The sequence below is a fragment of the Ictidomys tridecemlineatus genome, chromosome 1 (assembly GCF_052094955.1).
Source record: "Ictidomys tridecemlineatus isolate mIctTri1 chromosome 1, mIctTri1.hap1, whole genome shotgun sequence".
Lineage (NCBI taxonomy): Eukaryota > Metazoa > Chordata > Mammalia > Rodentia > Sciuridae > Ictidomys > Ictidomys tridecemlineatus.
In genome coordinates, this window is record NC_135477.1 from 88412350 (window position 1) to 88425261 (window position 12912).

Sequence of the window (12912 nt, forward strand, 5' to 3'; positions counted from 1 at the left end):
CTTACTTTTCAAGGTTCTACCTTTTTGTTTAAAATCTATTCCTTTCTTTATTTGGCTGTTGCTGGGGAATTTCTGGTTGCTGTTCTTTCTCTTGGGTGTTAACTGCTTGATCATTTGTTAGTCCTTGGGCGTGAGTGCTGGGCCACTGTATTACTCCACTGAATTACTTGGCAGTCCTGTTTCACCCAACTTCAGATGGAGGGCTTTTTTTCTTTTCAAGAGATCATCCCAATAAATGTTTTCTTAGTATAAAAGGGTGAGGCTTCCAATAGCTTCATGATGAATGAACACTGACTACAAGCTTTTGTGATCTCAACTGCATTTTTTTGACAGTTAATGAAGTGTAAGAGTCTTACTAGAGTCCATCATCACATATTACTCCTAACAATATTAGTTAATATTATTGAGTGACAATAATGTGCCAGTCCTTTACATGTTATTATCTCATTAATCTCACAATAATCCTGCAAGGTAGAGATTATCCTTATAGGAACTGAGCTGCAAAAATGCTACGGACTAATTTGCCCAATGCTAAACGGCTAGTGAGGAACAAAGCAGGGACTGGTACCCTGGACATCTGATATCTGCACCCAAGTTATTCATCTTGGTACCTGCCTAACCAAGTTTTTAGGGGTCTCTTGAACTGAATTCTTAGATTAAGGAACTGTTTCACTATAGATTTTTTGATTACACTTTTCACAAATGCTCAATAAATATTTATTACTTGAAAAAAATATAAGACTTAACTGTTTATTTTCAATGCTTCCCCATTTCTTTTAATGTGCCTTTTCCTTGTAGAAATAAGAGGAGTGAACTAAAATTCCAAATATTATTCTTACTCATTTCTGAGTGGCTGTGAGAAAGTATCATTCAACACTTAAAAAAAAAAACATTTTAGCTTAATAATTTTCATCTGTACTTCCTAAGTGAGCTGACCAAGGGTGAACAAAAAGGCAAGTATCTCTTTTCAGAACTTCCCTGCATGGCCCTGGGGTACTACGTTTGCTTTAAAGGAAAAATTTTCTGTAAAATAGATAAGACTTAGGTACTCTTCTTCTCTACATTTGGTAGACGCAGCTGTATGCTCCCTGGCAAGCTGAGATTACCAGTTAATAATCTGTCAGCCCTGAGAACTACTTGAAGCACCTGATCATTGATGGACCCTGTGTCCATCAAACCTTGCCAACTACTATTTAGTTTGTAGATTTCTGATAACAAATTAGCAGGTCAAGCATGTCAACAGATTATACATCCTAGGCAACATTCTTGATTTAAAGTGAGTGGTTAATGGATATAACATGCTAATGCAAAAAAAAGTTATTGCACTTTCAGATACTATGATGGGTTGATGGTTCTGACATTATTTTGTGATAAGCAGGTCTCTTGTCTCACATCAGGTCATAATCTATAAATAACATTAAAGAAATTTTTAAAAAGACACCAGTGGATGTAATAAACACAAAGAGAAATACAATGTTGGGCTTTTAGAATGAAAACAATTATGATTTTTTAGTAGCAATATGGTAAATAAGCTATGTGGAAGAAACAGAATGACTATGGGAATGTAAGTAAGTTACTATAGAGAACAATTCTTTTTCTTTCTTTTCTTGGTGTTAGGAATTGAACTAAGGGCAATGAACTCTACTATTTAACTAAATATACAGCCCCTGGACAACTATTCTTTTAGGTAGGATTTAAGTACAGTTAAGTGTTGCATGATGACTTTTCAGTCAATGACAAACTATGTATGATGTCAGTACTATAACACGGTATTGCCTAGAGACATCACAGTTGTCTTAGTTGTGTAAGTATACTCTATCATGTCCCACCATGAAAACACCTAAAAATACACTTCTTAGAACATATCCATATTGTTCAGTGACATATGACTATATGTAAACTAACTCAATGTTTCATAAAGTCCCTATATGATACAGATAAATGGTAGTACCAGAAAAAAATATACACTTAATAATTACATGTGAATATCAAGCAGAAGCAAATTAAGAAAATAATGTTTTAGGCAGAATCAATTTAAAAACCACTTACAACATGAAAAGGTCTTAATCTGATTTGGACTTGTTAAATGAGGAACTATTCTAGATTAAGAATATGCTTAAATTATTTGCATTTCAATAAAAAAGATGCAATGGCATCCTATGAAAACTGAGCTAGTACATATTTTCAAAATAACTTACACTGATGACTGATGAAGAAGTTGACAAGTTTAAACCTTCAAGATCAGCTATCAAGCTTGGAGAAAGAGCTGGTGTGGGAAGTACAACTGGAGTGGATATTGGGTTAACTGTAAGAAAAGGCCCATATTAGCAAATGTGCATGAAATTTTAATTCAAATTATTAAAAGCAACATTTTTATTTTGTTAGTAAATCTAATTAAATTACTTTGATTAATAAATGTATGACAATTCTATTTAACATCTTGATTTAGTCAAGTTATTATCAAGTCATGGTAGTTATTGGTCTTAGCTTTCAAAACATAATGGCAAATCCTATAACAAAATAAGGATATAAATATCTTGAGTAATAGTTTTTGAAAATTTTTATCACATAACATTATCACTAACATTTATAACCCAGTAATTTCACTAAAAGAAAAAGGTGAAAAAACATTTTCCACACTAATGTAAAGAATAACAATAGCTTTCAAGACAGTTCTCTAGTGGAGTCAAAAGTCTTAAAAGGATGTTTAAATCATTTCTCTATTTTATTCTCCACTCTAATTAATTAGGAGCCCAGGCTACCTAATTCCCTGCTAATTATACTTTGTCAGCAAAGCTATTTGCTTGATTGAAATATTTTACTTATTCTAAAACTGATATGAACTTGAAAATCTTCTAAAAAATCTTCTAAAAAATGAAAATCTGATCATGTCACTCGCCTGCTTAGGATTCTTCAAAGACTCTTAAATTGCCAATAAAAGTCTTGCCTTAACTAAGAGCACAAGGTCCTTGATGGTCTAGCTCAGCGCTACCCAACATAACTTTCTATAATAATGGAAATATTCTATATGTGTACTAATATGTTGGCCACCAGCCACACATATGTAATGTGCTTGATAAATGTGGATAGGATGACTATAGAAATGCATTTTAAAATTCTAATTAAGTTAAATAGGTATATGTGGCTACTGGCCACCATGCTGGACAGACAGCTCAGATCTAGCTTATCATCAACTTTATTAGCTCTTCTAGTTCTATGTAACACAAGTTCTCAAGATCTTGCTTCATGTGTTAGAGGCTTTTGTGTGTTACTAAATTTGCCTAGAAGGATTTCCCCATCTCATTCATTTCACAACTTCTAACTGATAACACTTACAGGGAAGGACCTCCCTTATCGAAAATATCTTTGCGTTCTCCGTCTCACAGGTTTTCTTGTCAAATTTCTATAACCGTACTTCTCATGTAATGCAAATTTGTATCTTTACATATTTTACTTTCTACTAAGTCTGTGTGGACAGAGGCTGACATTATTTTTTAGTGCTTAATACTTTCTCAAGAGTTCATTGAATGAAATAAATTAAAATGTGGAAAAAGTTTTGGCTTCCAGCAAATTGTCCTTCCAAAGTAACACTGTAAAGGGAGTAACATACTTAATTTGACATCGCTTTTCAAAGCATCTTTTTCTCATTTTAGTCTCATAATATCCTATAAATTAGGTCAAGAAATATTAATTCATGGAGTTAACAACAAATATTTCTTCAGCAAAACAGCAAGGGAGAGACAAAGAACATAAAAATATGGTTCCTGTCTTCAAACAACTTCAAATCTAAGAGAAAAATAAACAAATGCTTTAACACAAAGTAATAGTGCTGGGGCTGGGGCTGGGGCTGGGGCTGAGTGGTAGAGCACTTGCCTAGTATGTGTGAGGCACTGGGTTCTATCCTCAGCACCACATAAAAAAATAAATAAATAAAATAAAGATATTGTGTCCATCTACAACTAAAAAAAAAAGTAACAATAAAGTCCATAAATGATACTACCAAAAGAGAAAACTTTCAAAGGAAACAACAAAATTTAAACACACACAATAGAAAATGTGTATGCAGAATGGAAACTGGATGAAAGAGGGACTAGAGCCTTGGTCTCCTCTGAACTCACTCAGTACAACTGAGGCACTTCTACAGATCTCAGACCTCCTCAGTGTCAGACCAACACTGAAAACCACTGTAGAGTTAGCAGGTGCCATGGAGAGTGGGACTAGGGGAGGACTACTGGGGATAGGTGTACGTGGAGGCTTCACGAGCAGGAGGAAATGAAGCCCAGTTTTTTTGTAAATGTGAGATCTGCACAAGAGGAAGGGAGATCCAGTTAACCAATGGATGAAGGAATGCTGTAAACAAAGGCTGAGGTGGGAATCTGGAAAAAGAAGGGAGTTGAATTTATGTAAAAGACCAAGGGAAACTGTTAAAAATCTACCAAAGAGACTAATGGTATGAGAAATATGGTATTGCAGGATGAATTATTCAGATGCTAGTATAAGAAACAGACTGAAGACAGAGCAGTGGAGTTGGCAGTAAGGAAGAATTTATAATAATTTAGGGATGAGGTGAAAAGAACTGAAGAAAAGCAATGGCAGTGAGAAGGCTCCTAAAGGACATGTATATTAAAGACACTGGAAAATGAGGCACAGGAAAATTAAGACTTGCCAACGTCATAAAGTAAGTGAATGGCAGAATTACCAGAGTTAGAACTGGCCCTTCTAACTTGGATTAAAATGTTGTCTTTCTATTCAACATGTGACTTTTCTGGTGGATTGTAAATATCTTTGTTCATGTGTTGGTCCGTCTATACATCCATTCACACACCCAAAATATTAAGTGCCCAGGAGAGATTTAAAAAATGAGTAAGAGCCACATGCTTTTCATTTCAGTGACTTGGGAGGCTAAGGTAGGATCACTAGTTCCAGGACAGTCTGGGCAACTTAATGAGAACTTGTCTCAAAATAAAAAATAAAAAGGCCTGTGGACACAACTCAGTGTTGAAGTGTCCCTAAGTTCCCAGTACCACCCACCAACAAACAAACAAAAAAGGAAATTGAATAAGCAATAGCCTCTCATTTCAATTATGGCTTGGCTAAGATGCATGAAGAGATAAGGGGAGATTTAGATATGAAGACAATCTTTCAGATGAGAGGCTAATTTTCTGTTTTGTTTTTTTTTAAACTATTATTCTTTGCTAAACATTTTCAATACAATAATTATATAATTATTCTTTTAATCAAAGTTTTGTTACAAAAATGAAGAATAATTAAGACTCTTAGTATATAATGCTAATATGTAATCATTTAACCTGTTCAACATAATTGTTGTTGTTGCTGCAATATTTGGATCACTGTTGTCATCATCACCAACCCTTATGAAATGTTTATCATGTGTCAGGCACAGACTTAAGTGCTTTCACCTGTACCAACTTTTTTAATCCTTTAAAGATTAAGAGACGCTAAAAAGTATTACTATTACTCCAATTTTATAGATGAAACAACTAAAGCACACAGAGGTTAAGTCAATTGCTACCAAGAGAAGTAGGATTCAAACTCAAAGATAGCTGAGCTCCACTGTCCTCTTGGCCATCCCACTCTACTGTTTGACCACAACCCATTAAAAATGTGACATTACAGACCATAAGGCTTATCTGAAGCACTGTTATTGTTGGCTGATATTTTTAAGACCTCAGCATTAGCTGTACTTATAATGTAGTGACACAGGTTTACATTTCCTACAGAAGAATACCAGAATAATCCAGTCAGTTGTTTAGAGTTGCTAATTTACATCTTACAAACAATAATTACTTCTGGTAGTAGCTCTTTCCCTCCTCCATGCCTTTACTCTGCCTAGTGTATGCTCCCCTCACACTATCCTCTTGCCTCCAACTGCCCAGCTAATGCTTGTTTACGCTCAGCTCAGGAGTTACATCTGCTAGGTGGATTAGGTACAGTCACACCTAACAGCATTCTGTGCAAGATCCTCTTTCACTCTATAATGTGGCAGTCCAATTTAACAGTTTGTCCCATTACTCTTTGGTTAGGGTCAAAGTTATAAATATTTAGAATCTTTAGCATGTAGCAGATTACCTATATCATGGAAAGTATTCAATAAATATTTCCTGAATGAAGAAATGGAAAATTCAGCATTTGCTCTTTTCCTGATATTCAGTATATACTCAGCCAACAACCTATGTATAGATAAAATATAAGAAATGTATCTGCCTTGCTTTCAAGAGTAATCTAACTCTCACAAATTGAGAACTCAAGCCACTGAAGATTGGTTTTTAATGTCTGGTCAACAAACTGCTTGCCATGGATGGTGAACCATAGTGGTGGTTGAACCAATCAACAGCTTCTGTGGAATTCAGGAGCCTTCTGCTTATCTATCTCTGAGCTCAGATCATATTTCTCCCATAGGCCTCTGTAGCTTTTTAATTGGTGGCTGCCTCCCTCTTTGCTTCTCAGTACACTTTGCATCTCTACTTTATCTTTTATATAATAGAAATACATATGTAAGAATATATGTAGATGTACTTGTTTAGGTATCTGTGTCCCAGTCTACATTTTAGATTCTGGAAAAGAATGATAATTCTATCTATTTATTAGAGCACCTAGCAAAGTATCTTGTACTTAGCAGATAATCTACCCATAAACATTCACTGAACTGACTTATTAACAAGAGTTTCAAGTGTCACTTCTAACAAACACAGAAAAATGAAAGATATTTAGAGAAATTACTAAATATCTATCTATTAAAAACAAAGGGAAATATGTTCTATTTGTAAAAATGTAGGTTAGAATGAAATTTCCTTTAAAATAATACAAAAATCTTACCTTTAAATTCTTAAAAAACTTAAATTTTAAGAAAACCTTTTGTCTCTGCAAAAACATACATCTTTTAAAAATGAATCAAACTATAACAAATATATATTTTATAAGTCTCCATTCTTAACATGCCTATATGTATCTTTTAACTTAGATTTAACTCTGTTGTTTATAAATTACCCAGTCTATGGTATTTTGTTACAAATGTCTGAATGGACTAAGACAGTATATAAGAATAGGTGACTTTTGAGCTTGGATTTTGAAAGACAAGAATCAGCCTGCCATCAAAAGATTTGGGGGAAGAGTTCTCAGCAGAGGACAGCAGTACTAATGCCCTTGACACAAAGGAACATGGTATGTTTAAGCAAGCAAAGAAGCAGAATGGTATAAAATGTGGATGAGAGGCAAGAAAGAGTCAAATCATCTATGGTCTTAGAAACCTAGGAAACGAGTATGGACTTTAATCTAAATACAGAATTAAGCCATCAAATGAAAGAATTTAAAACAAGGAAGGAATAAGACCTCATTTTGTAGTTCACTGGTAGGATAAATTTCCATAAAAACTCAAAAAGCTAAACACCAAAAAAAAAAAAAAAAAACCCAATCAATAAATGGGCCAAGGACCTGAACAGACAATTCTCAGAAGAGGATATACATTCAAATCAACAAACATATGAAAAAATGTTCATCATCTCTAGCAATTAGAGAAATGCAAATCAAAACTACTCTAAGATTTCATCTCACTCCAGTCTGAAATCTATTATGAGTACAAACAACAATAAGTGTTGGCGAGGATGTCGGGGGGCGGGGGGAAGGTACACTCATGCATTGCTGGTGGGACTGCAAATTGGTAAAGCAGTATGGACATTTCTTGGAAAACTAGGAATGGAACCACCATTTGACGGAGCTATCCCTCTCCTTGGTCTATACCCAAAGGACTTAAAGGGACACAGCCACATCAATGTTTCTAGCAGAATAATTCACAATAGCTAAACTGTGGAACCAACCCAGATGCCCTTCAGTAGATGAATGGATATAAAAAATGTGGTACATATACATAATGGAATATTTACTCAGCAATAAAAGAGAATAAAATCATGGCATTTGCAGGTAAATAGATGAAGTTGGAGAAGACAATGCTAAGTGAAGTTAGCCAATCCAAAAAAAACAAATGCCGAATGTTTTCTTTGATATAAGGTGATTGACTCACAGTTGGGTGGGAAGGGAGAACAGGGGAGGAACAGACAAACTCTAGATGGGGGTGGGGAAAGGGAGGCGTCAGGGGGTTAGCAATGATGGTGGAATGCAATGGACATCATTATCCAAAATGCATGTATAGAGAGGTAGGCGAACCGGCGACCCACGGGCAGGTCAGGCCCAGCAACCTGCCCAGTGACAGAGCTGCCACACGCGCCTGCAGGGAACGCGGACCTGCGACCCACCAGCAGGACAGGTCCAGCGGCCTGCTGAGGGGCAGGCCCGTCCCCTCCCCCAGTGCCTGCAAGGTAGGCAGACTGTGACCGCCGGCAGATCAGGCCCAGTGGCCTGCTGAGGGGCGGAGCCGCCCCCTCGCCCTGCACCTGCAAGGTAGGCGGACCTGCGACCCATGGGGAGGTTAGGCCCAGCAACCTGCGGAGTGACAGAGGTGCCCCTCGCGCCTGCTGGGTAGGTGGACCTTCGACCGGCCAGCAGAGCAGACCTAGGGCCCGCCAGCGTGGTAGATGGATCACACCAATTGGAGGAGGATCACAGCCACTACCTGCCCTGCAAGGGAGATTTTTCAACTATACAAGAGCAATATAAATAAATAGAGGGAAAATTTCAAAAACATAACAGTTTCACCAAGCAGAAAGAAACGTCAGCAGTATGAAAAGACAAGGAAAGAAAGGACCACAGGCAATGCAGGTCAACTCAACTTTAGAAGAGGTAATAGCTGTAACAGATGGAATGTCAGATAGAGAGGTCAGGATATACATGCTTCAGATTATCTGGAGTCTCAAGGAAGACATGAGACAGCAAAATCAGACAATGAAAGATCACATTGACAAGGAACTACATAAACAAATCCAGGAAGTAAAAGATCAAATTCACAGGGAGATAGAGGAAATAAAAACCAAACAAATAGAAATCCTAGAAATGCAGGAAGCAATAAACCAACTTAAAAACTCAATTGAGAATACTACCAGCAGAGTGGATCACTTAGAAGAGAGAACATCAGACAATGAAGACAGAGTATTTCAACTGGAAAAGAACATAGACAGCTCAGCAAGTCTGCTAAGAAACCATGAGCAGAACATCCAAGAAATATGGGATAATATCAAAAGACCAAACTTAAGAGTCATTGGGATACAGGAAGGCACAGAGCTCCAAACCAAAGGAATAAACAATCTATTCAGTGAAATAATACGAGAAAACTTCCCAGACTTGAAGAATGAGACAGAATCCCAAATCCTAGAAGCCTACAGGACGCCGAATGCGCAAAATCATAAGAGATCCACACCTAGACACATTATAATGAAGATGTCCAACATACAGAATAAGGAGAGAATTTTAAAAGCTACAAGAGAAAGGAAGCAGATTACATTTAGGGGTAAACCAATCAGGATAACAGCTGATCTCTCAACACAGACTCTGAAAGCTAGAAGATCCTGGAACAACATATTTCAAACGCTAAAAGAAAATGGGTTCCAACCAAGAATCGTGTATCCGGCAAAATTAAGCTTCAGGATGGAAGATGAAATTAAAACATTCCATGACAAACAGAAGTTAAAAGAATTTGCAGCTAGAAAACCATCTCTTCAAAAAATCCTTGGCAAAACACTACAGGAAGAGGAAATGGAAAACAACAATGAAAACCAACAGTGGGAGGTAGGACAGTAAAGGGGGGAAAATAATCAAAGAGGAAAACAAATCAGGTTTAGTAGCATTAATAAACAAATATGGCTGGAAGAACAAACCATATCTCAATAATAACCCTAAATGTTAATGGCTTAAACTCACCAATTAAGAGACACAGGCTAGTTGAATGGATCACAAAACAAGACCCAACAATATGCTGCCTACAGGAGACGCATTTGATAGGAAAAGATATACGTAGACTGAAGGTGAAAGGTTGGGAAAAATCATATCACTCATATGGACTGCGGAAACATGCAGGAGTGTCCATACTCATATCAAATAAAATAGATTTCAAGCCAAAGTTAATCAAAAGGGATAAAGAGGGACACTACATACTGCTCAAGGGAACCATACACCAACAAGACATAACAATCATAAATATATATGCCCCAAACAATGGTGCTGCTATGTTCATCAAGCAAACTCTTCTCAAGTTCAAGAGTCTAATAGACCACCATACAATAATCATGGGAGACTTCAACACACCTCTCTCACCACTGGACAGATCTTCCAAACAAAAGTTGAATAAGGAAACTATAGAACTCAATAACACAATTAACAACCTAGACTTAATTGACATATATAGAATATACCACCCAACATCAAGCAGCTACACTTTTTTCTCAGCAGCACATGGATCCTTCTCAAAAATAGATCATATATTATGTCACAGGGCAACTCTTAGACAATATAAGGGAGCGGAGATAATACCATGCATCTTATCTGATCATAATGGAATGAAACTGAAAATCAATGATAAAAGAAGGAAGGAAAAATTATGCATCACTTGGAGAATGAACAATAGGTTATTGAATGATCAATGGGTTTTAGAAGACATCAAGGAGGAAATTAAAAAATTCTTAGAGTTAAATGAAAACATAGACACAACATATCGGAATCTATGGGACACATTGAAAGCAGTTCTAAGAGGAAAATTCATTGCTTGGAGTTCATTCCTTAAAAAAAGAAAAAACCAACAAATAAATGATCTCATACTTCATCTCAAAATCCTAGAAAAAGAAGAGCAAAACAACAGCAAAAGAAGTAGAAGGCAAGAAATAATTAAAATCAGAGCTGAAATTAATGAAATCGAAACAAAAGAAACAATTGAAAAAATTGACAAAACTAAAAGTTGGTTCTTTGAAAACATAAATAAAATTGACAGACCCTTAGCCATGCTAGTGAAGAGAAGAAGAGAGAGAACTCAAATTACTAGCATACGGGATGAAAAAGGCAAGATCACAACAGACACTTCAGAAATACAGAAGATAATCAGAAATTATTTTGAATCCTTATACTCCAATAAAATAGAAGATAGTGAAGGCATCGATAAATTTCTTAAGTCATATAATCTACCCAGATTGAGTCAGGAGGATATAGACAACCTAAACAGACCAATATCAATTGAGGAAATAGAAGAAACCATCAAAAGATTACCATCTAAGAAAAGTCCAGGACCGGATGGGTATACAGCAGAGTTTTACAAAACCTTTAAAGAGGAACTAATACCAATACTTTTCAAGCTATTTCAGGAAATAGAAAAAGAGGGAGAACTTCCAAATTCATTCTACGAGGCCAACATCACCCTGATTCCGAAACCAGACAAAGACACTTCAAAGAAAGAAAACTACAGACCAATATCTCTAATGAACCTAGATGCAAAAATCCTCAATAAAATTCTGGCGAATCGGATACAAAAACATATCAAAAAAATTGTGCACCATGATCAAGTAGGATTCATCCCTGGTATGCAAGGCTGGTTCAATATACGGAAATCAATAAATGTTATTCACCACATCAATAGACTTAAAAATAAGAACCATATGATCATCTCGATAAATGGGGAAAAAGCATTCGACAAAGTACAGCATCCCTTTATGTTCAAAACTCTCGAAAAACTAGGGATAACAGGAACATACCTCAACATTGTAAAAGCAATTTATGCTAAGCCTCAGGCTAGCATCATTCTGAATGGAGAAAAATTGAAGGCATTCCCTCTAAAATCTGGAACAAGACAGGGATGCCTTCTCTCACCACTTCTGTTCAACATAGTTCTCGAAACACTGGCCAGAGCAATTAGACAGACGAAAGAAATTAAAGGGTCTACAAAGAAACTATTAGAGCTAATAAATGAATTCAGCAAAGTGGCAGGTTATAAAATCAACACGCATAAATCAAAGGCATTCCTGTATATCAGCGACAAATCCTCTGAAATGGAAACGAGGACAACCACTCCGTTCACAATATCCTCAAAAAGAATAAAAATACTTGGGAATCAACCTAACAAAAGAGGTGAAAGACTTATACAATGAAAAGTACAGAACCCTAAAGAGAGAAATTGAAGAAGACCTTAGAAGACGGAAAAATATACCCTGTTCATGGATAGGCAGAACTAACATCATCAAAATGGCGATATTACCAAAAGTTCTCTATAGGTTTAATGCAATGCCAATCAAAATTCCAATGGCATTTCTTGTAGAAATAGAGAAAGCAATCATGAAATTCATATGGAAGAATAAAAGACCCAGAATAGCAAAAACAATACTAAGCAGGAAGTGTGAATCAGGTGGTATAGTGATTCCAGATTTCAAACTATACTACAGAGCAATAGTAACAAAAACAGCATGGTACTGGTACCAAAACAGGCGGGTGGACCAATGGTACAGAATAGAGGACACAGAAACCAACCCACAAAACTACAACTTTCTTATATTTGATAAAGGGGCTAAAAGCATGCAATGGAGGAAGGATAGCATCTTCAACAAATGGTGCTGGGAAAACTGGAAATCCATATGCAACAAAATGAAACTGAATCCCTTTCTCTTGCCATGCACAAAAGTTAACTCAAAATGGATCAAGGAGCCTGATATCAAATCAGAGACATGGCATCTGATAGAAGAGAAAGTTGGCTACGACCTACATGCTGTGGGGTCGGGCTCCAAATTCCTCAATAGGACACCCATAGCACAAGAGTTAACATCTACAATCAACAAATGGGACTTACTCAAACTAAAAAGTTTTTTCTCAGCAAAAGAAACAATAAGAGAGGTAAATAGGGAGCCTACCTCATGGGAACAAATCTTTACTCCTCACACTTCAGATAGAGCCCTAATATCCAGAGTATATAAAGAACTCAGAAAATTAGACAATAAGATAACAAATAACCCCATCAATAAATGGGCCAAG

General features: G+C 36.3%; 1 protein-coding gene across 2 annotated transcripts in view; it reads right to left on the reverse strand.

Annotated features, from left to right (window-relative positions):
- The window catches only part of Ap3b1 (adaptor related protein complex 3 subunit beta 1), a 239841-nt gene that overhangs the window by 69832 nt on the left and 157097 nt on the right, over positions 1-12912 (reverse strand). For both annotated transcript variants that reach the window (XM_005328985.4, XM_040271866.2), the window contains exon 22: positions 2199-2305. In XM_005328985.4, coding sequence (XP_005329042.1) covers positions 2199-2305 — 107 coding nt within the window. The remainder of the gene's footprint in view (positions 1-2198; positions 2306-12912) is intronic.